The 25,267-nt window shown below is 33.8% G+C and overlaps 1 protein-coding gene across 5 annotated transcripts in view; it reads right to left on the reverse strand.

Annotated features, from left to right (window-relative positions):
• Nucleotides 1-1,326: 1,326 nt before the first annotated feature.
• PRPF40A (pre-mRNA processing factor 40 homolog A) overlaps nt 1,327-25,267 on the reverse strand; it is a 58,353-nt gene continuing 34,412 nt past the window's right edge. For 2 of the 5 annotated variants that reach the window (XM_065931557.1, XM_065931555.1), the window contains exons 6-27: nt 24,320-24,430; nt 22,849-22,969; nt 22,559-22,612; nt 20,770-20,794; nt 19,902-20,115; nt 19,744-19,805; nt 17,701-17,809; nt 17,138-17,202; nt 16,756-16,920; nt 15,811-15,919; nt 14,732-14,882; nt 13,092-13,225; nt 8,522-8,636; nt 8,258-8,361; nt 8,048-8,164; nt 7,618-7,755; nt 7,274-7,369; nt 5,001-5,087; nt 4,818-4,914; nt 4,675-4,736; nt 3,713-3,844; nt 1,327-2,355 (exon numbers count right to left, since the gene is read on the reverse strand). In XM_065931557.1, coding sequence (XP_065787629.1) covers nt 2,263-2,355; nt 3,713-3,844; nt 4,675-4,736; nt 4,818-4,914; nt 5,001-5,087; nt 7,274-7,369; nt 7,618-7,755; nt 8,048-8,164; nt 8,258-8,361; nt 8,522-8,636; nt 13,092-13,225; nt 14,732-14,882; nt 15,811-15,919; nt 16,756-16,920; nt 17,138-17,202; nt 17,701-17,809; nt 19,744-19,805; nt 19,902-20,115; nt 20,770-20,794; nt 22,559-22,612; nt 22,849-22,969; nt 24,320-24,430 — 2,361 coding nt within the window. In that variant the 3' untranslated portion in view covers nt 1,327-2,262. Of the gene's footprint in view, nt 2,356-3,712; nt 3,845-4,674; nt 4,737-4,817; nt 4,915-5,000; nt 5,088-7,273; nt 7,370-7,617; nt 7,756-8,047; nt 8,165-8,257; nt 8,362-8,521; nt 8,637-13,091; nt 13,226-14,731; nt 14,883-15,810; nt 15,920-16,755; nt 16,921-17,137; nt 17,203-17,700; nt 17,810-19,743; nt 20,116-20,769; nt 20,795-22,558; nt 22,613-22,848; nt 22,970-24,319; nt 24,431-25,267 lie in introns of all 5 variants that reach the window. The other 3 variants (XM_065931556.1, XM_065931553.1, XM_065931554.1) reach the window with 2 other exon arrangements.

Here is a 25,267-nt window from a genome sequence, read left to right on the forward strand (position 1 = left end):
TAACTGTTCAGCTCTAATTAAAACCATATTCTAAGACATTTCAACTTTATTAAAGATTTAGAAACCTAATCAAATGGATTAAAGATATTCACATATAACTTATTTTAATAAAATCTACCCATCACCTATATCCCAGGCCATAGTGTCTTTCTGGCAACTTAACGCCATTTGATGGGATCAATACAGGATTATAGTCACTTCAATTACATACTTTATAAAAAGCATGTTGTATTTTGCTTTACAACTCGTTAGTTTTGTTTTAAGGTCAAATAATTTTCATGGTTGGAACAATAAGGAAATGAGTTCGTACTGTCTTATGGAAATCTGAAGTTGTGATATGACAGTATCTCTATACTATAGAAAGTTAATTTGAGGACATGCTAAATCACATCAATAGTTTCTTAATATAGGAAAACTAAAAACTTTTTAAAGTTGTACTTTAAAAAATCATGATTCATGGAAGTAATTAAAATTTTACAGATTCTAAATTCTGTGAAACGCCACCAGTATTTCCGCCAATATTTTACTTTGATATCCAGGTCAAGTGTTTGACATGATAAGCAATATTAACTATTATTACAAAGGGGCCTCTGAAAATTTAAGTCTAGGCAACCTGCCTGTGATAAAGTTATATGTTGTGGTTCTAATATACAATAGGAGACTGACCTCAAGCAAGAAACTGGCTTTGCATTTTCTGAAGACAGTGATTTTTACTTTCTATAAAGTCATGTTGTATTTCACATCAAAAATATGACTTGGCATTGAGAAAAGTTCAGGACTCCCCCGGCCTTCCCCTGCGGCTTTTAGGAGTGGATACTAGATTTCATTGAAACACAGGGGGCAGAGATGGGAAAAGTCATCCCAGTCTGTCCCACTTTCAAATTCATTAGGATGGTGAAGGGAAAATGAACTTTTTGTTCTTCTAAATCCCAACCTGAAACAGGATTGCCCCAAGTACCCAAAATAAAAAAATACCTAAGATAATACCAAAGACTGCTGAAATTTACTTATTTACTTAAAAAAAAATCTCCTGCACTGAAGGAAAATAGTATAAATTACATTACCAACCTTCAAAAGTTAGCATGTAAAAAGTATTCTAGCTTCAAACCATTGCCTTTCTTAAAGTATTCTGTAGGAAATTCATAGACCAAAAACAAATACAGGGGCCTGTATGATTTATAATATTCTTAAATATTAAAAAAGGAAAGTAACTTAGCTATGTGGGTTAGATAAAGCAAAATTTTAGGGGTTTAGTATCTTAACCTTTAAAGAATCATACAATTTTTTTTTTAAGAGCTGAGCAGTAGAAATAAATACTAGTACACACTAGAAGAGAAGATTTAATAATTGATAAAAATGTACAAAAATATTCAAATCAGAAATGCTTTAGAATGTGTACCACGAAGTCAATACTTCTCAGTGAGTAGGGAAGGTAAAAGACTTCCTCAATGAAAAAAAGCAAGAGAAAGTTCGGATTAAAAAAAAAAAAACTGTTAAAGAAATTGCTGAAGTCAACATTGATTTGTTTTAGACAAGGATATTGCAGCCATCACTTAAAGTTTGGTGGCACATTCTTTAGTAGGTCCTTAAGGCAATATATTTAAGCTAATTTACAATTTGATTTGATGTTAACTTTTTAAACATCACCTCAAAATAATGCCCTCACAGTAGCCTTTTTAAAATGTACTCAGATGTTCCATAAAAAATAATGGTGGCTTTATTATAGCAGTGCTGAGCAGCACCACTACAGTTAAGGGTCTACCAGGTTTCCATTATGAACACTTATTTCTGAGTTTACCATAAAAGATCATATCGTCTTTAACCAGTTGGGTAGTGCACAAAAAAGCAGTTTATCAGTTGCTGGTGCTTTTTTTTGTACTACTAGGTATCAAAATTTTTCCATTATATCTTCAAAATCCAACTTCTATAAAGTAAATCAAATCACCTCATGACTTACACTTTAGAATAAAGTAGAGACACCTGCAGTTATCAGTAAATTGCCACCTTTAATCCATCCTGCAGTGCCCTATGAAAGGGTCACAGACAGACAGTTATGACTGTATGAAAATATGATTCTTGATACAGAATCAAAAGTTATTTTCAATTTCCTTTGCTTTTATAAAGTCCACAATAACAATACTTAAATGCACTTTTTTTTTCCTGTGATATAATTAAAACCCAGTGTTATTTCAATTGAACTTAAAATAGAGTCCCTGGTCTGAATTAGACTTTAAATCATACTGTAAACATATTTGGTATAATTTATTGATCATCATCCAGTTGCTCCAAAAGGGTCCTTCTGCGCTTTTCCAATTCCCCTTCACTCAGTTCACTGCCAGAAGTATCCCAATTACCCTGAAAAACAACAATGAATACAATTGTGTCAGTACTCAAAAGTGTAAGTAGTAGTGAACCATTGAAAAAAGAATATAAAATTTACATGGATTCTCTTCCATAAAAACTAAGGCATCACAGACTGATTAAAGACGGATTTCTTTTCCAAAAGCCTACTAATGCGTTAAACAAATACTCCCTGGTTACTTGGGGAGTCAAGTAACCAGGGGAGACAGTTCTCTCAGAATGGAACTCTTCTATGGTGTTTACTTTCAGTTTAATATGTAAATCAGGGAGAATAGTACGTATCCATTTCTTTTCCTTCTTTCTACGTAACTGAATATGAAACATCTTATTTCCACTTAATGGAAGCTGGGTGTTCATTTCCTAAGTATTTTTTAAGTATTATTCTAGCTAAGTATTCTTCACTAATTTTTCAGAATCTAGGTTATCCTGTGTTTTATACCATAGTAAAGTATTATCTTTTGAGCATTATTATATTGTGCCCAGAGTTATGAGGACAAGTTAAGACTGGAAAAAATTTTAAAACAACAAAAACCACACAAAACACTTTGAGAAGGAACTCTTCCAAAGTAGACTGTTCACCTGTATATTCCATCACCCTTCAGGGATTCCATTAATCTAATGTAAGGACACTTAAGTCGCTAAGTTAAGTACAGAGGAAATAATCATTCCTCACCAAAGATGTGCATCAGACTCTCCAGTGCTGTTTGAAAACAAACACCCCTCCACCCTGTTCCCACCGAAGGAGAAAATCCGAAGGGAGGATGAGAACTTACCTACCCTAAACTCTCAGTTGGTAATATTTACTAAGCCCACAGCATTTGTGGCATGAACGGCAAGGTGAAGGAGGCTTGTGTTACATGCTCTGCCACACACATACATACATACAGGGGAAACTAAGGACTAACTATGTAATTCGATATTAAAACATTAGATTTGGCTTATAATATCCCCCTATTTGCCCTCACCTCTTCCCTCCCAGTGATTATTTCTAAAAGCTGTTTGAAAGCTACCTATTGAAACAGGATTTAGTAATGATGCCAACGTTATAGGATTTACAATGATGCCATATTGAAGGAAAACCCAATTTGAGTTTCATCTGTTAAATTTTATATTCTTAAATTAGGTAGAAAACATCCATTGGCATTTCTTAATGAGAATGTACAAAACTAAAAGAACATATCCTTTTTTAGTGGGTTAAACAACAGTGACAGAATGCCATGTTATTTTTTTAATGAACATGAAATTTAGGATGCTTAAATTGGGTCACACATGATAACATACGTTAGAAAACTACTTTGTGTGAAAAGCAGCTAACTGGTAGATACAAAGAGGAAGAATTCTAAATACTTACAGAATCCTTTCCAGTCTTTTTCTTAGGTGATTTGTGTTTTGATTCTGATCTTTGTCTAGTTCTGTCTTTTTCTCCTTCCCGGTCTTTTTCTTTTTTATCCTTTTCTCTTTCAGCATCTGACTCTGGAGAGTCCTTTGTAAATAAAAGACAATGTTAAAATGGTTATTTTATCAAAATGCTATTAGGAAAAAAAAACCCCTATATTAGTAATATTTAAGAACACCCACATTTAACACAGTATTTATGTATTCCTAGAGTGGTGAAATCTGAATTGATAACCTCAAGGAATCTAAAACAGTCCAAAGATTCATGGCAGCAAGCTGGTCTTTCCTATGGGAAAGACAGTCTGATGAGAGGGTAAGTGAACTCGCTCAGTCGTGTCTGACTCTTTGCGACCCCATGGACTGTAGCCTACCAGGCTTCTCTGTCCATGGGATTTTTCAGGCAAGAATACTGGAGTGGGTTGCCATTTCCTTCTCCACGAGATCTTCCCGACCCAGGGATTGAACCCGGGTCTCCCTCATTGTAGGCAGGCGCTTTGCTGTCTGAGCCACCAGGGAAGTAAACTGATAGGGTAAACCATCACTAAAAATGGGTCACTAAATCAGGTGTACCTTCATCCCTAAGATTAGGTGTATCTTGATGTGTATCTATGACCAAGAACCGAGAATAGATGAAAAAGTTGTTTAAACTTGCGGTTCTCAACAATAGCTATAACACACACACACACACACATACTCTCTCTCTCTCGGGTCTTTCTCTAAGATTACTATGTTTATTATTATTTGTTTCAAGTTCACCAAAGGATTTTATTGCAAGATTAAGGTGAATCACAACTATGAAACTCTTGAGTTTAGGTGCTCACCTAAACTCTGCATAGGACCAAGCAGAAATGTCTACTGCCACTGAGAAAGCTAAGGGCAAAAACTTAGGTGCAGTATAAAAATCAAGAGTTTGCTTACCGATTTATGTCTTCTCTTCTTGCTTTTCTTCTTATGTTTTTTTGATTTCTTATAACTTCTCTCTAAGCAGTATGAAAAGAAAAGTGTCAGAACTTGAGGACATCCAAATGCCAACGATTTTAATCATGTTAAAAGATGTTTACCAGATTCAGCACTAGAAGAATGTTCTGAAGCAGAACGAGATTCTGATCGCTGTCTTTTTTTCTTTGAATGGCTGTCATCATCATCTGAATCTGACCCCTACACAACACAAATAATTTTATTCATAATGATGCTAAAAAATACTTCAATATACTTATGGTACCATTTTAAATAAACTTCCTTACTGATCGAGAGCGGGAGCGCTTCCTGTGATGTTTTTTAGATTTCTTAGAATGCTTCTTGTTCTTTGAATGATGATGTTGACATTCATGCTACAGGGGCAAAAGAAAAAAATTACAAAGCTCACACTTTAGATAACAGATCACAGAGAATTTTTAATAGTTTTGCAAGTAAGTTCTTTTTAGAGTAAAAACCACATTCATTTTGCATATTTAGGATGTACTCCCCACCTTGAAACTGTGCAAAGAGTTACTATCACTTAAAAGTGAAGAGAACATTTTAACTATCCTATACACACTCATTTCACACCTAAACATAATGTTTAAAAGTGTTAATAAAATACTTCTTAGAGCAATGAGAATGGTGTGGGTACAGTGGGGACAACTGATACCCTCTATAAAGGTATATTTCTTCAGAATAGTCATACTACTTTCAAAAACAATGAAATATATTTTATTTATTTGATGAATGTGGCTTTTGTCAGTGAGCTAGGTTCAGCACTGAAATAAAGAACTATCCCAGAGTCATCTGTAAAGGAGGTTAGTCTCAGAAATTAAATACAAAATCTACTTTCTTTTCAAGGAGCATTCCCTTCCTAGTCAAACTTAAGATATCCAAAGGCAATCTAACTACACATGAAATCAAAAAAGGAAATGTTCTATGAATTTTAACTCTTTTACTAGAACAATGATCAGGCTAGAAGGAGAGGGGAATTGCTGCAGTGAAAGTTCCCTACTCCCAAACATATCTAAGGATTTGTAAATAAATCTGCTTCAGTTTACAAGTAAGTGGAAGGGGAAAATCTGGTTCAGGGACTGTCATTTTTCATGTCACTAATTGTTAACTCTTCTTCCTTTTCTACCTCAAGGGCCGTTTTTGAGGTCCAAATCCTTTTCTGGTATTTTCAGCTCTTCCCTATGTGGTCATCAGCTCCATTTATGACCTCATCACTTTACCAGCACAGATCATGAAAGAATCTTGTTGTGGACATTCCTGAATTGGGGGAAAATATTAACACACTACACTATAGCAAAGGTTCTCAAAATTAAATGTACATTCCAGTGCTTAAGAATCTTGTTACAATGATAATTCTGATACATTTCTGCCAATGGGGCCTGAGGTTCTATATTTTTAACAAGTTTACATGTAATGCAGATGCTCCTGATCTGAGTAGAAAAGATCTACAGGCCAAAAGCACTAGATCTAAAAGCAGCTGAGACACAATATATGGTATATGTGGGGCATGTTAACAGAAGATTGTTGTCAACACTGACACTTATCAAGGACAATAAATACAAAGAAATCGTCAACAATTAAGTTACCTGCTATTCCCAAAGACCATGAACATTACAAATTTAAGTATATGCTAACTTCACCTTGCTGTGAAGTATTAGTTTGTCCAAAACTGACGGCAAAGCATAACTGGTAAAAGCACTGGCCCTAGAGTCAAAAGCCTATGTTGGAATCCCTTCACAACAAATTACTTTTCCTCTTGGCCTCAGTTTGCTCATCTGTAACTTCACAGGGTTGCTGTGAGGATTACATTTGTATATGTAATATTTGTAAAACATAACATGGGCACCAAACAATAATTATTATTGGTCATTTAGCATATTTACTATCTATAAGTGATTATCTGAAATCTTCATCAAAATACCCTTAATTCAGCTAGTGGAATAATTTGCAATTTTATCATTACGTGTTTTAGCAAAAACTTACTATTTTTCAGAACATCCCTTAGCTTCCAACACCTCTAATGTAGTATAATATTTGAAATATGCTTAAAACTGTTTTCTATCTGCTTTACAGATTCTAAGTTCTTTACAGGTTTATTAATCATTCCATGTGACTCCTAAATTGATGAATTTCTGTAACACTGTATAAATATGAAACATATGAACTGTCTTCACTAAACAGATCTTTACCTTCTCATGCAAGCCTAGTGTGTTTCATTTAAAAGCAGTTTCTATAGAATAAACCATTCCCTAATCATCCTAGATAGTTAAGTACATTTGTATAAAACTAGAGATGGCTGGATGGCATCACCAACTCAATGGACATGGGAGTTTGAGTAAACTCCAGGAGTTGGTGATGGACAGGGAGGCCTGGTGTGCTGAGATTCATGGGGTCGCAAAGAGTTGGACACAACTGAGCGACTGAACTGAACTGAGTGTAATTTAGGAAACATACTTTGATCATTCTAAATTCTTTGATTAAAAAAAAAAAAGTTTTACATATTTTGTAACATATCAGCCACTTACAATAAAACTAAAATTACCTCAAGCACATGCATAAAATCTTTAAATATTCGTTTTCTTTCAGATTCTAGAGTTATATCCTCAAATGCTGGCTCTTTTACAAATCTCTCCCGGATCTGAAAAATTCAGATATGCAATAAAAATATGAAAACTGAGAAAAATATACCAATATGACTAAAAAAACAGCAACTGAAAATTGACAGCCCAGCTCCCTCAGTCTTTATTTCCGTTCCTCCAGTATTCCTAAATACCATCACAACTGAGTGCACAATCTTCAAATAACTTCAGTTTATCTCTGTAGCTATGAGAAAGAAAAAGATTTTTATTTTCAACTGTAAAGGAAAAAATTTATAAGTATACATACATCTTCCCAGACAGCATCCAATTCTATTGGAGGAGTAGCTTGTTTCAACATACTCTTAAATGCAGATTCTTTTCGTTTCATCTTCCGAGCCTCCTCTTTTTCTCTTTCACGTTCACGGGCTTCTGCCTTTTCTAGTAACTTTTAGAAAACATATTTATATATATAGTACAATCTAACTTGTGTTAAATTCATCATTCTCCCATCATCTATAAGGTAAGGGCCAATTAATTTTAGCAAAGGGAGTTTACTATCACTCATCTCTAAGTATATTATCTGTAGCCTTATTTGAAACAGTGTCCACTACTCTGTAAAATACTATTTCTATTCCCTTATTTCAGGAGTTTACATACAACTTAAGTATCTTTAGCCAAATGTATTAAAAACTGTTTTATTAATCTAGCTGTTTATAATAGTAAGAACGATAACTTACACTATTGAAAGCCAGCTTAATATTTCCTGCATCTAATGTGGTTGATCTTTTAGTTGAACTGATTATTGCCACAAAGTCTTCAAAAGTAGTATTTACTTCAACTACAAATCCTTTATCCTAAAAAACAGAAATCTTGTTAACATTAGTAACCAAAAAAACAGCATTATTTTAAAAAATACGCCCCAGACTAAGTTAATAGGATATATTTACCTTCAGAATGTCTTTTATTATCTTCTTTTCATCATGATAACGTGCTTTAAGATCCTCAACATAAAACTTGAAAAGGTCAAGTGCAGTTGATCCTAATGAAAAAACTAAAGAAGTCAAAAGCTAGCTCTAATCAAAGAGCTGCAATTACTTTTTTGTTTATAAAACAAAAGAAAGAAAGCACACCCCATGCCCCAAACACAACCACTTTCCCTGTGGCCCATTCCAACTATCATAACTACAATTTAGGAAAAAGAAGACTCTCACCCGGCTGACCAAGCATATTAGTGAATCTAATGTCAGAACTAATTGTTGGATACAATTCCATCCAAGATGACATAGAATGCAGTTGTCCATGTTCATGCAGTTCATCTAAAAATATCTGGGGGAAAGAGGGACAACGACGATGAACTCATTACATATTCAAAAGCCATCTTTAAGGACTTTGGAAATATTGGTATAACATGAATAAAAATATATGTTAAAAACAGCAATATATAAAACTCTTCCACCAGTATAATCACAAATGTGTTTAGGTGCAACTGATACTTGCTCTTTGATGAAAGTAAAATCTGCTTTTACATAAAGAAACTATTTTGGGCTTCAGACAAAAGGACTGCATTACTTTTACAGACTTCAGTTTATGTGCCCCTTAAGACAGACCATCATTTCCGGTTTATAAATATGTGTACAAATAAAGTCAAAACACTGGATATCACAAATAATGAGGCTAAAGAAGGTACATGTGCTTTTATTGTAAAACGTACTTTTTGTTTTTATACACAGCACCTAATGTGTTCTGGAGGATTCATTTTTTATTTAATTTTCTTTTCTAAGAGGAAGACATATATTTTTTTTACTAAAGCAATACATAGAGTTTAGGGAACTAGAACTTAACCTCCATGTCTGATTTTAAAACCTATTTCTTTTTTTCCATATTATTGTTATAACTTAAACACAAATTTTTATAGGTTCACTTTATTATTATTATCTTTACTATTTGCTTACTTTCAGGGCAATATGTTGACTTCAATAGTCTGCAATTTTCACATTTGCTGCTTCCTGAAATCCTTAGAGAGTTTAATGCTATAAGTGTCCCTAAACTATGGTACAAATTCTGTTCCTCAAATTCCTGTACCTGCACTGTTCAATACCACAGTCGCTGGTCAAATGCAGCTTCTAAGTATCATGAAATATGATTCTGAACTGAGATGTGCCAGCAGTATACAACACACAATGACTCTGAAGGTTTATTACCAAAATAAATATTGGTTGCATGCTAAAATGAAAATATTTTAGGTATACTGGGTGAAATAAGAGGTTACTAAAATTAATATTAGTTAAATTAATAAGAAATTACAATCATGTATGTGGCATACAAATTTTTATTGAATACCACTGCCCTGATTGATACCAGACAAATAGCCCCACTTCTCTCCAAATGGGAATAAGCATGTCGATTCAGTCTCTATATCCAAAATTTTCTCAAATCCTTTCATCCTTACCCTTCAACATAAATGGGAGCTTAACAATACCCCTGCTATGTGAGCACTAAGTGATCACACTTCTCCTTCTGTGGAATCCTTAAAATAGCTTGGAAACCATCTTCAATGACGCTCTCTAGGATCTACAGAATCTACTCTATCGTAACTGCTTTGCTAGTATTTGCTTTACTTCTTGGCTGCTAAGATCTGATAAGTCACAGAATTTTGACGCTGAATCTACTTCAGTAATGATGGAGTAGGAGATGCAACTCACCCCAGTATTCTTGCCTGGAAAATATGATGGATAGAGAAGCCTGGTGGGCTACAGTCCACAGGGTTGCAAGTCAGACACGACTTAGAAACTAAACTACCACCACCACCACTGTTTCAATAGCCAATCTAACTTGAGTGAAAATGGGAAATCACTTGAGATTCTTCTTAAAATATGAATTAAAAAAAAAGATATTCATAGTTTACTTTTTAAAGATCATCAGATAACTCTGATGTGAATTCAGGTTTGAAAACCATTATGCTAAACTGTATGGCTTTTACTCTCTTTTACTGGGTTGGCCAAAAAGTTCCTTCAGGTTTTCTCCTAAGATACTATGAAAAACCCAAACAAACTTTGTGGCTAACCCAGTATTTACTAACCCCATCTTGGGAAGGATGGGGACAATATGGAAAACAAGCAGCTTCAAAGATGGCTGAGGCTGGTTTTCACGAAGCAGGAAATGTGAAAATTGCAGACTATTGAAGTCAATATGCTTCCTTTCTGAAAGTAGGCAAATAGTAAAAATAATAATAAAGTGAGCCTATAAAAATTTATGCTTAAGTTGTAATAGTAATATGGAAAAAAGGGTTTTAAAATTAGATATGGGGGTTAAGTCCTAGTTCTCCAAACTCTGTATGTATTGCTTTAGTGAAATTATGTATCTTCCTCTAAGAAAATTAAATAAAAAATAAATCCTCCAGAACACATTAGGCCTTATGTTTAGAGGAAGGCTCCCAACGCTGGCACTAATGACTTCTTGGAGCTTGTAAACTTTTGGGGGGCACAATGCAGGATGGGAATCCTGTACATTGGGAGATGTTTAATCAATACCTCTGGCCTCTATCCAATTAGATGCTAGCAGTAACTTCTCCCCACATCATGACCACCAACAAAATGACTAGTTCAACACCACACACTACCTCAGTCCAACTCAATAATCAATCTCTTTTCCCTCATCTCCTTCCTTCTTTTTGATCTCCTTATATATTGTCCATGATATAACTACTCATATATACTTGAATAAACCTTCAAAGATTTTACCTAATAACAGAATACCTCCATCTTTGAATTCTTTCTTCATTCCTTCCATCTTGACTGGTCTCTCTTACCAAAGAAAAGCAAGTCTTAAACCCTGAACTATCTAATCAAAACATCAGACAAAGGTCTAATTTTGCCTCTACATTTAATCTGGACTTTCCTGGTAACTCAGACGGTGAAGAACCTGCCTGCAATGCAGGATACTTGGGTTTGATCCCTGGGTCAGGAAGATCCCCTGGGGAAGGGAATGGCAACCCACTCTAGTATTCTTGCCTAGAAAATTTCATGAACAGAAGAGCCTGGCAGGCTATGGCGGGGTGCAGTCCACGGGGTTGCAAAGAGTCGGACACACTGAGGGACTGAATTGAGGGACTAATACTTTTAACCTTTAAACTATCTGGCAACTGTTTAACTTTCCCTAGATGTCACTAAATGCCTTACATGTTACATATGTAACAAATTCTTTCAAGTCTTATTTCATAAGATTCTCAACATGTGCTACTTTTGGTAAATATCTTAAGCAGTTATTTCAACAAACCATGTGAAGAAATGGTAAAAACAAAACCACAGATTGCAGCACTCTCCCCCACTAAATTTGATTCATTAGGTCTCAGAAGGGTTTTGAGAATCTGTCTTTCTATTAAGTTTCCAAGAGACAGTGATATGCTGGCCCATAGTTAGAAAACTGCAATAGCCCATTAGGTTTCTCTGCACAATTAGCCTATGTTATCCCCATGATCATATTTTAGCTTTCATTTCAGCCTGAAATAAGCTGAAAGGGTAGTTCCTTTAAAAACCAATGATGGAGTTCTATCTGCCTCCTTCACATTCAATTGCTAAGAATTTAGTCACATTACCATAAGTAGTTACAAAAGAGGTTGGAAAACCTAGATTTTAACCAAGCAGTATGCACCCAGAAAGGGGAGAACAGATTTTTAGGAGGCCGATTAGACCTATAAGATAAAATACAACAAAAATAAGGAAACCTGGGTCACAGAAAATATAAAAGAAAGTACAGTATCAATTCTGAAACTGGAGAACATGGAGCAGAAATCCTAATGCAAAGGCCAAAAGCATCTTTTTGCTAAGCCTAAAATATAGCTTTGTATCACGTTAGTATGTGTCTGGCATGGTTTCTGATTACTACTGATGTAACTGGACAGAGAAGCCTGGCAGGCTATAGTCCTCGGGGAGACCTGACTTGGTGATTGAACACAACAAGCACACCTGCAAGCAAAAGCATGTGCTATTGGTTCTGCTACAGACATTCAGCTCAGCAATCTTCCGCTGCTGCTCTGCTTCCTTTAAAATGTCTATGTACAACTTAAAAGAGACCTACTGAATCAATTTCTGAGGGTGAGGCTCAATAAGCCCTGGTTTTAACAATACTCCAAATGATTCTTTGGGAAACTACTAAGATAAAAGAAAACCATCATGAGTAGTAAATGTTACATTCTCATGGAATGAAGACTGGAATGATGCTATTGGCTGTGGCATTGAAGGTGACTGGTGATCTTTGGCACCATGGGGAGTTGCACTTATCCTAACACAGGATTTAATGAAAGAGATCCAGTAATTAAAACATGACAGAGATTCAAAATAAGGCTCTACAAAGAACCTGTAATTTTAGTTCCTCTGTATAGTGTTTAAGAATTATGGCCCATTCTCAAAAGCATACCACAGCATTCCCTACAGTTCTCCAAAGACCTAAAAATGAATTAGTACTAATGACTCATCACACATTTTATTTTCAGTCCTCCCTTATGGTATCAATTTCTCCTTCCTGAGTGAAACCATACCTATTAGTATTCACTTTAAATACCAAATCTGCCATAGCCGTCTGTGTTCCTCTTGCCAGGAACGGCTACTATCCTTAAGTGGATTCATAACTAACTGTATAATTTAAGAATTAAATGTCTATGGATCCTCTGCAAAGCCCAAGTTAATTATCTGAGACCAGGATTCTCAAAATTGCTTATATCACTGTTAAAGGTCATTAACCATATTACAAAATTAAGCTGAAAAACAGAGCTTTTAAAATTACCTGAAAAGATTCTCTATTTTTACGCTGTCGTCTCCTTTCACGAAGCAAACTCTTTTGTTTTTCTTCTTCTTCTTCCTTTTCTAAAGCCCGAATGTGTTCCTCAAAACAAATTAATGCATCTTCTTTATCCATATCTAGAATTATTATCAGTTATAAAAAATTAAAACATCAAATATCAGTAAAGAAAGAGGTTTATTTGCATTAACTCCCTACAAAGTTCAAATTCACTTTATCAGAATACCTGTATTTAAACTCAAATATAACTTTTAATTATCTAAATAGGAAATGTTTAAGGAAAACTTCTTCTTTATATAATTATTTCTTGATCTTTTATTTACTTCTTTATGGCCATGTGCACAGCTTTCAGGATCTTGGTTGTGAGAAATGAAGTATTTCTGGTCATATTAGTAAACAAGGATTTAACAGTCATCAGCAATTGCACCCTCCAATGCGGGCTCTAACGGTACTCAGGAAAGAGAAGAGTATCTGCAATCTGGCAGCCATCAGGCTGCAGCCACTCCCTAAAGTGAGTCCCATAGAAGCTCAGGATGTGGGGAAAAACAAACAGGATACTGGCCCCAGAGAGCTGAGATGTGTATTAAAGGAATGATTTCAGTGAGCCCAGACTCTTGCACCTTCCCAAGCATAGTAAAGTGCTAAACTGCTAAATTCCTTGAGGTATCTGGCTTCCTTTAATTAACAATAATTTTCTGACTTTCAGACTACCTGCCCTTGTTATAAAACTTCTATATATCCTAGCTCCTCCTCTCGCCTCCTCAGAGCAGTCTTCTCATGGTTACTTGAGATGCCCAAGTCTACTGGGCTTGAAGTTCTAAAAATTTCCACCAAACAAAACATAACTCTCAACTTCTAGGTGGTCACTATTTTTTAAGTATACAGCTCCCTGATCCAGGGATCATACCCACGCCACCTGCAGCGGAAGAGCAGAGTAAGAGTCCTAACCACTTAACTGTCAGGGAATTTCCACATGGAACATTTCCAAAAGACTTCATTAAAACATAACTGAATTCAAGGATGGAACCAAGACAATATATACGACACAAATAATGAAAATAGAATTGTGATAAATTGGTTAGCAATATCAGAATTACCCGAAGAGCTTTTCAAGTATAAAATTCTATGCCTTCCCTCAAACCTACTGAAGTATGGTATTCAAAGGATAATCAAGAAAGCTGTAATTTAATAAGCAACTAGGTAGGTCATAAATAAGACAGAACTTAGGGAAGGTTACTACAAGACAATGCTAATACATTTTTTTTTGCCTTTTGTGAATCTCTATAAAGCCATTACCTCAAGAGCAAAGCATGATAAATCTGGTCACTAATTTAGTTCCCATTAAATCACAAATAAATAGCAAGGCACAATTTCAGGTTTGACCTAATAAACATATTTCAGTTATACTTGATAAAGCTAACTTCAGATTTTGGGAAAAATTTTTTGTATTACAAAACTCAGAAAGAAATATCTCATCTGGAAACAAACAAAACAACTTTGCAGGAATGGACAAACAATTATGCAAAATTCAGTTAGTGATCTCACCCAAAAAAAAAAAAGTGACCAAATTTCTCTGCTGGACAACTATTTAAAAACTATTCCTTCCACTTAGTTGTAACTCTTACTCTGTAATTCCTCATCTTCTGCAAAAGTTGGATTATCCATCAGATACTGCTGGGCTTCAGACCAAGTAGTAGAATATGTCACATTAGCCATGTTGTCAAGTATGTTTTTTAAGGCTTCCCAATTTCTCTTTCGCAACTGCTTTGCTTGCTCCTTAGTAAAAAATATGAATAGATGTTTTAACATTCAAATAAAGCATGATGTATGAAATGCAATCAGTGAAGGTTTCTTCACATTCTGATGTCCAAATTTCAAATGCTACCCACTTACTTTAAATATCAACACTCTTTACCTTGTCAGTACTCTTGCCTAACTGCTTCTCTCTTACCTTCAATTTTTTTAACTTCTCTTCTGAACTCCCACTCCCCCTCACAAAATCTCTTTTCCCACAACTATGTACTGTAGACACTGTCCAAACAAAAGTTACTGCAGACAAATCACACAACAGGTAAATGATAATGTGTTCAACCACTTTCAGTGATATTCAAATTTTTGTTAATAATACTTACATTTCTGTAAGTTTCCTGGAAGACTGGATAACATATAACTTAGTGCATAACAAAATAGACATGAGCAAAACTAAATGTATTTACAGGACAGTATTTCAGTATTTTAAAAACACTACCCTACAAATACATTTTAATGGTAACAATTACACGTTACTGCCATTCTTTTAAAATAATCATAAATTAATGCCTTGTAAGGAAAAATACTGAGTACTTTCTAAATCCAAACAAGCTCTAAAGAAAAAAAAAAGCATTTTCTAAGTGGGCATAAGATAGGCAATTAATGACAATCTAGGTATTAGCTACTTCAGTAGTTGTGGCAAAGACTTAGTTGCCCTGTGGCATGTGGGATCTTCCCTGACAGGCACTGAATGCATGTCCCCTGCATTGGCTGGTGAATTCTTAACCACTGGACCACCAGGAAAATCCAAGGGCTATCTATTTTTTAACTTAACTTCTAATAAACAGATCTACAGCACCATATATAGTAGATAAACAAGAATGGACATGTTATAAAGTAACTCCTAAACAAGAAACATGTTTAATCTATAAATACTGTTAACAGTGAATAATACCTTTTCTTTTTTTGAAAGAAAGAATAAAACATCTTCATAGATTTCAAGACGATCACGTTCTGATATTGCATTCCAGACTTCCATCTCTCCAAACATTTGCTCTGCTTTTCTGTTTGTTAAAAAGACTAAATGTTTCTATATTATACCATAAAAAGTAATTTTAAACCATTTAAATTTTATTCTAAATTTAACATCAACAGATGAACACTCTTCCACTCTTAGTTCATAATGGTATTATAAAGGAAAACTTTGGTAATTAAGAAAAAACAAGACAGCTTAAGTCTTGATTTCTCCTTAGAGACAGTGGGGATAATATCAATTGAGCAATGTTTTGCAGTTAGGACTACCTCTATTTCTTAAAGCAGCTACAGAGACTACCAAACCACCCATGGAACTAAATTACAGACTTCAAACTCTAAGAAATTTAGTTAACAGATAAAATAAGACTACTTAAAGAAATGAGTTTTTCAGTAAGGCTTTTCCAGAAGAGTGAGGAAAATAAGAAAAATATACAGAAAATGAACTCAGTACCTCGTTGCAAAGATGTTAATACTGAATTACTCACAATCTTAAATAATAAAGCACTCAAAAATGAAGAATGCTACGTAAATGTAAATTTTCAAAAAATGCTACACGTAATAAAAATGGCCCATTTCTATTACACAAATACAAAAATAATTGAACTCATATTAAGGAGAAAGAAGTCAACATTTCATTATTAAATAAAAGTCTTTCTCCTTTCTTGTTGTAGTCCCTAATTAATAATTAAGTTTATAAATTCCACATTTAGCTATTGATTTATTTTATTTTATGAAACTACCACATTGACAATCACTTAAGCTTTATTTAATGAGCATCTAACTCTGGATTAGTTATTGTACCTAGCAAAAAGTCTAACATGGAAACACTACAGTAAACATACAACATTATCAGCAAAAATCTTACTTGTATCTAGTTGTGGAAGTCATTTTCTCATGATTTTCAAGAAAACGCTGAAAGGATTCCTTAGCCTCTTTGTATTTGGATCTTGCTTCTTCTTTTTCTTCTTTCTCTGTTTGGACTTTATAAGCATTAAAGGCCTGCTTTTTTTCACTCAACTTTGCTAAAGCACTAAACCAAAAGAAAATCATGTAAGAGTAAATGAAGATGATCAAATGTTAGTGTCTTGAAAAAATAATAAATTTCATTCACAAATTAAGAAAATTTCAGTAAGTTACTAAACACAGAAAATAATTTCTACTTAAAAAGTTACATTATTTGACACAATTTAAATTCTCTAGGCTTGCTTTGCTCAAAGTAAAAAGTAAACAAAAAACCAAAGTATTACCTATATCGTGGATCATTAATGATCATTTTCATAGCTTGCTCCCATGAAGCATTTGATGGTACACGCTGAAAATAATTTAATGAAAAGTTAAAATTTCACACAAAACAGTAAGTCATACAATAGAGAACAAGTATAATACTCACTGCAAACATCAAGCACTTCCCTTTGCAGGAGTTTTAAAAAAGGTCTAAAAGATAATTTATTGACACAAGACAAATGTGTTTAACAGTCTATAGATTAAAAAGAAAACTTAAAACTGAAATTGAAACAGACCATGAGTACATTAATACTTTCTTAAGACTACTGATTAGAAGACAGAAAAGTTTTATGAATAAAAGCTTTATAGTAAAGACTGAAGCGGAATATGCTATGTAGTACCTTATACATTTTTTTGGTTGGAAGTTTTAAAACAAAGTTAAAAAAAAATTTAGTTCATTTTCAGTCAAAGCTATTTACAGGATTAGTATTTTTAATAAAAGCATCAAGGTACTAACTGCATTAAAGAATAATTTCATTTATTAGATACTTACTATATATCATATAAAAATCTACACTATAAATACCTTTTCTTTTAATAATTCTTTAAATGCTTGTTTTGCCTCTTCTTTTGTATTCCAAGTATATGTTTTTTTTGCTGGTTGGCTTTCTTCCTCTTCTTTTTTGGGAGTAAAACTAAAGAAAGATTTATACATGGTATTTATAATTTAAATAAACACTTGCTTTACTTCAGAAAATAATGTTTTAACTACTCTAATGTTTAGGCAAAATCTGATGATTTTTAGAATAAATTCATCTATAAGAGACACATTTAATGGAACACAAATACTAGTATATATTTTCTCTAACATTCAGTTATTAAGACCTTGCACAAAGGCCAAAGTAAACATTTATACTGTAACACTATTTTCACTAGTCCACAAGTTTATACTTTCTAATGGCTTATAAAACTTACTCAATGCTCTCATTTTTGAGTCTTAGTAACAGGCTTTGGGCAACTGTGCATAAAATAAGATGTAGAGATCAATCTAAATAGAGATTGGCAAACTATGACTCCTGAGGCCAAATCCAGCCTGCTGCCAATTTCTGTAAATATATCTTTATCAGAACATGACCCTGCTCAAGAGTTTGCATATTATGACTGATTGGGTACTGCCTCAGCAGAACTGAGTCACTTCGATACACTATATGACCCATAAAACCTAAAGTATTTACTCTTTGAAGGTTTATGAAAAAGTCTGCCAAACAGTGATCTCAAACAGAAAAGAATTACCCAAGAATTAGCAACTATACTTGGTTGAGCCATCTTTATGAAAATTTGTACAATTTTAACATATCTTCCTTTACAGAAGAGAATGCTGGGAAAAAACACACCAGAGGAGGGAAAAAAAACCCTCAATCCCCCATAGTTAAGCTGAATGCATAGGGGAAGATTATGGAGTATACACTAACAAAAAATACAATTACCTCACACCCTCTGAATCACATCCAAAATACAATTAACTCATCCCAATATTAGTTTGGAATACTTAAAATTATCAAAAATATTGGAAACAACATGGCCAAAAATTACCAGCTATAAAATGATCTATGAGTAATTGAAATCAAGTTTAATGACTCAAGCAATATAAGGAAACAGAAAACAGGAAGCAGAAAACAACTGTTTGTTAAAAATGTGAAAAGTTATTGTGAAACAATAGGATAAGTACAAAAAGATGTAAAAGAATATTACTCTAAAAGGTCTAAACGCCTACTAGTAGATTACTTAATGTTCATATAAATAATAAAATGTCTGTCATTCAACACAATGGGATATGGATCTCTAATGATGTGGATGTGTCCGATTATTTTAAAAATTAAAAATATGCACATATTTTAAATGCTTAGAAAAAAAGGCAGAAAGAATAAAATTCTTAACTTTTTATGCCTTCAAATATACTATATAGATATCTTTTTAAAGCTTCTAAACATAAGAAAAAAGATTACAAAGCTATTTTCACTTTGGAAAATGCACATTAAAAATAAAAAAAGTTTATAAAAAGAGGGAGATGAAAGCAATATAAATAAATATTAAGATGGGTGATCATGTTTGGATCTTGATATCATGGCTAATATTTTATTTTAATACATGTGGGCATCTTTCAAGTCAAGAAGCATAGCTCAAGGTTACTTTTTATAGCTGCAGAAAGCACAGCCATATGAAATTACAAACTGTAAACTTGGGAGATGCAGCTCTCTGGCTTTATGAAAAAGGTTTACCAATTTAATCCTACTAACAGTTTTCCTATATATTGTTTAGTGTTATCTTGATTTTTCCATATTTGTTCAGTAGCAACTTATAGCAACTTCCCTGCAGTGCTGGGCTAAGCCATAACTCAGACTGAAACAGACTCACCCCATCACCAGCACTGCTTTGCAAGCTTAAGTGGATTAGTTCTTCAACACTTTGAGAGCATGATCCCACAAAAGCAAATCTCAAAAACTGTTATCTAAAGGTATATGTTTTGATTCTCAATTTTTAAACACTTATTGACCATTGACTAAATCAGTAATTTCTTGTATTAATGACATCTGCTACTGATTTGCAGAAAACAAGTTACTAGACTTACTCAGCTACAGTTTCCTGCTTAGATGTTTCTTCTCCAGTATTACTAGACACTTCACTTTGATCCTGAACAGAAGGGGTACTAGTAAGTTGTGCTTGTTCTTCAGTAGAAATTGTTACTGTATTTTCATTATCTACAACAGTAGCAACAATCGAAGTAACCTCAGGCTCAGGAACAACTGGAACAGTCCCACTGACAGTACTAGAGGCAGAGGTGGAAGCACTGGCATTGGCTGCAGCAGCAGCTGCTGCGGCTGCGGCTGCGGCGGCAACAACAGCAGCTGCTGCTTCTGCAGCAGCCATGGTGCTCATTGTGGTTGGGATTTCTGTCGTAGGAACTGGGGCTGCTGATGTTGTGGTGCACTCTTCTTGTTTACTACATATTTAAAAGAGAGAAAACTGGTCAGTTCAATACAAATAACTGAAAACACAAAGTTTGTTTTAAATTATTATAAAATCAGATGAAAAAGAGAAACTAAAGGGAAAAAGGACAGTATTGCCAAACTATTAAGCCATCTAAAAAGATTAAAACCACAGTATGAAACAGAATTACTTTAATTTGGCAAACATTTGTGATAACATATAATGCACTGATGCAACAATCTGCATTTCCAAAACCAATAATCATTTTCATTTACAAAATGTCCTATTAGATTGTATTGTGCCTTAAAATTCAACTTATATTGCAAATTTCTTTAAATTTTATTTATTGCACCCACGCAAAGGAAAACCTGGGTAAAAGAAGAGATAGATAAAATATTTCATCTGTTCTCAAATTAACCAAAATCAAATTTTGGACTTTTCTGTAATGGTCTTAATTTGCTAAGGATGTAGTCCAATTTCAAATAACCGTCTAGGAGCATCATGTGTGTATCTTGAGTACATCTCTTCCCCTGTCCCAAATCTTTGAAAGATATCAAACTATCAGGCCTACCATGTTAAATACTATTTATAAAGACAGTTAAAACAAGGATGTTATAGGAGGATACTATAAAATTATAAGTATGTACTGATGTCCAAAAGTGCTTACCTGCTTTCTTCAGCTTTGATCATTGCTATTAAAGAGAAAAAAAGGAAAGTTACAAACACTACATAGTTTTTAAATACAATCACTGAAAACAACTTTAAAAGGAGACAAAAAGTTCAATACAGTAAGATTTAATTTACCAGCCTTTAGAAAAAAAACCAACCACTACATTTACAGTGCAAGTGCTCTATAAATTCTAGGACAGAAATTAAAGAATAAAAACAAATTTTAAATAACAGCAGGTTTTAGGAGAGCTTCTTCCCACAATGCTACCTTCTCAAAGGCTGCTGGCTACTGCAAAAACACCCTCAAAGTATCTGCGTAATTCTGGAATAAACATTTTCCTCAGGGATAAAACCATTTGCTTTTCTTTAAGACACTAAATTCAAAATGAGATTGAATGTATGTCATGAAATTCCAGCACATATATACTAGCACTGATAGTTATGCAGACCAACTATTTATAGTAGGGTTATATCAGAAATGAGCTTGACGTTCCTTACATGAGTGAAGTGGGCATCCACCTATCTACAATAGTACTATTAGCTAATGCTAGTATAGAAATATAAATTGAGCTTTAAAGATCTTCACTCAATGTTTCAGATTTCAATCTAGTTAAAGTAAATTTTTCTTTACAGGTAACAAAGATATCTCATTATTCACGTTATTAGGGAATGAGGTGCTCCATGTAAATTATAACATAAGCTTAACTCCATGAAAATATTTTTGAAACTTGTCCCCTTTGAAAACATACTGAGGGGTTATTACTACTAATTAACAAATTCTTCAGATAAAATAATCATCCAAGCTAATGAGGTGACACAGGGAAAAGTTAAATAGACATAAGACCACAGTGCCTTTCAGTTCAGTTCAGTCGCTCAGTTGTGTCCGACTCCGACTCTCTGCAACCCCGTGAATCGCAGCACGCCAGGCCTCCCCGTCCATCACCAACTCCCGGAGTTTATTCAAACTCATGTCCATCGAGTTGGTGATGCCATTCAGCCATCTCCTCCTCTGTCGTCCCCTTCTCCTCCTGCCCCCAATCCCTCCCAGCATCAGGGTCTTTTCCAATGAGTCAACTCTTCGCATGAGGTGGCCAAAGAAATGCTTATTCTCTTTTCTGTCAGATGTCATCTTATGTTTCAAACAGTCCCATTCTCCTACAATTTGTTTTTTCTAACTGGATATACATTATGACACCAGATACTAATAGAAGTCAGAGTAAAAAATAAATTTTCAATTCCTACCCATAATCTATTTTAAAGTCCTAGGTAATATTAGGTAATATTCATAGATTTGCAGGAATCTTCTGAATAGTTGAGGATGCTAGAATATTCTCCTTCTGTGAGGTATGGCATTTTTATTTAATTCTCCCATAATAAACATAAAGGCTATTTTGCAATATTGTGCTAAAATAAATCAGCATTAAATGCAGGTCTGACAATATGTTAACAAAATTTAAACTGATAAGAGTTCAAGGTTCTCTATCTGCTAAATGAGTTAAGTCACATATTCCATGTATGCACCAACACTCACAACTGTCTTCAGAAATATTGTATATGATGTCTTTGTTCAATTATTGAATGATGCTTTTTATTTTGTTTAAAAAAAGAAAGTCAAAGTACAATGTTAAAAACTACAAGCTCATTTATAATATAACCCTTAAATGAAAGGAATTTTTTGAATTAGAAATTTCTCACTGCAGATTTATCCAATTATGGTTAGTGAACATTAGTGACATACTCTAAAAATGTTAAATAATGACAGAAAATGAATTATCAAAGCAGCTCACCATGCAGGTTTGATTTTGTAATAAGACTTCCAGCAACAATGGTATTCTGGTATCCTAGTTTCAGTGGAATCAAATCAAATAAAAATCTATTTAAAATCTATAGAACTGAGATCTAGAGCAACAAGAAAATAAGAGCCCATAAAACTGTTACACCATTTAAAACGTTCTAATCACGTAATTTAAAAAAATAATGCTTTTGATTGAACAATCCTATTTATGAAGGACTGCTTCAATGTGAATAACACACATATATAAAAAGGAACATTAAAAATTATTTTTCCCTGTTTTACCTTCAAGATCTTCAAGTTCTTTAGGTTTGGCCCAGCGAGATTCTTTTGTTTGAGAATTGTAATAATAAGGCTTTCCAGAGTCAGACTTGTACTCCTTCCAAGGGCATTTAGATAAAAGTTGCTAAAGTGAAAAAAATAAAAAAACTTCAGATAGCAGTAATAGATTTAGCCTTTTTTCATCATTCACATCACTGATTTTACTAGGTATTATCAACCCATACAATTCTAAACCTTGCAAGATGGTGACAATATAAACAACCACTGCAGAACACTTACTAAAGAAGAGATGTTACGTTATTTGGATATACTATGTTTGTCTAAGGTAATGTACCTATTAAGGGGCAAAGACAAGATTCAAAACCAGTTCTATCTGATTTTCAAATCCAGATTTGAATGCTCTTGCCATTTACAACTCACCACAGGTAATAATTACCATCCATTTTTCACAAATACTAATACAAATAGGAAAAACAAAATTTAAGAGGAAGCAAAATCTGATTTAGTCATGTTTAGATTTCAGTTTCACAAACAATTTACCACAAACCTATGTGACTACATCATGTAAGGAAGCAGTTTAAGTATGATATATTTAGAACCTAACACAGAGAACCTGTTATGGTGGTGGCATGAGAATTCTACTGAAAACAAATCTAATCAGTGTCTGGGACAAATACCTATGGGATAAATAAATAATTTTATCATCTGCCAAATTCCCTTCCCAAGTATTGATATACTATCATTACTGTGGTGGCCTGAAAAACACTTTTTACCTCTTCAAATTCTTAATTAAGAACGGGAGAAAAAAAAGAAAAGATGCCAACTAGGAAAAACTTTCAAGTATAGCTTTGAAATGCCAGATCAACTCCCACTTAGGACACCAGAGTTCCTAATTAAACCAAATGGAACACTGCTTACCCAGCTTATTCCTTCAATCTTCCTTTCATATTTGTATAGTTTGAATGGTAAAATTTACAACATGAAATAATACATTCTCAGGTGGGGGGTGTATTTTTCAAAGACATAATTTCCCATTCTAAAAGATGGAAATATTTTAATTTAACTTCATCTCCATGACATTAGCTTCATTGGAAAAACAAGCACCCAGAAGAAGATATCTGAAATCACTCAGGTTTGATATAAAGAGGAAAACAAAGACCAAGTGGAGAGAGTACTTTTTTCCTTCCAATTTACTCTTTAAGTCACTTTTCTTTTAATTGATAACCACCTGACAAAGGTTCCTGAGCAGGGGTAAAAATCAGTAAATAAAACTGGTTTGCTCATAGAAGGGAATGAATTTTGTCTTTTTGCTTACTGGTGTGACTGTACAAACCCTTTTCTCCTCTGAATGCCTTTGTAGCATCCTTTTCTGATATAAGCAGTACTATTCTTTGGAAAGCCAAACATCTACCAAAACCCTTAGAAAAGAAAAAAAAGAAAAGAAAACTCTATTTAATCTCTAACAAACTTTTACCTCAGCAGGGGTTTTAAGATCATCTGGTTTCTCCCAAGTAGACTGTTTTGTTTCAGTGTTGTAGTAGTAGGTCCTTCCATCAGGTGATTTATGTTCAGTCCACATTGATTTCTAACGAAAAATATTAATACAAAGATTCAAATTATGTTAACAGTGACAATGACAGTAAACATGAATGTTATTAGTTTCAAAGCAATATATGAAGAAATTAAAAGTATAAAATGGGCATACTTTTGAATAACTGATCAACCTAAGTAGGGAGGTAACTGAAAATAGAATATTTTATAAGTACTTCAAAAGCAGCATGGATCAGTTCAGGTTTCAGGATCTCTATTCTACAGTCTCAAAATTATAAGGATACAACTGCTTAGGTAACTACTATACATAAGACAATCTTTTAGCAACACAAATCTATGCCTTGCGGAAAAAAGAGAATATATGAATGAAACGCTAATACAGTACAAGAGGACTGACCATGAGCTCAACAACTCTAACATAAAGAATATTTACATAAAGTTGAACAAAGTTCTAAACTGACATGCAATAAGGATGCAGGAGTTGAAATTGGAAAGGATGCCTCTGGATGACAATCAGAATTTAATAATCAACAAGGTGAAATTTAACAGGGATAAAATGTGAATTCAAATGCCTCAACAAAAGATGAGAACGCTTTATAGAAATTACTTTGATACAGAATACATATTGACTAATGGTAAGAACCTACTAAAAGGTGTTAGTAAGACTTCAAGTATCTTCACTTGACTTCACTTGACTTCAAGTGTTAGTCAAGACTTCAAGACTTCAATAGATGTGATACCTCATGGTTACAAGCTCTGTAATGTCACCATATAAACACATGGACACTAACATAATAATAAAGGAACTGCAAAGAACTTTTGAGATGATAGATGTCTATAGTCTTGGTGATAATTCCATGGATGTGTATTT

Source organism: Muntiacus reevesi, chromosome 3 (genome assembly GCF_963930625.1).
Source record: "Muntiacus reevesi chromosome 3, mMunRee1.1, whole genome shotgun sequence".
Lineage (NCBI taxonomy): Eukaryota > Metazoa > Chordata > Mammalia > Artiodactyla > Cervidae > Muntiacus > Muntiacus reevesi.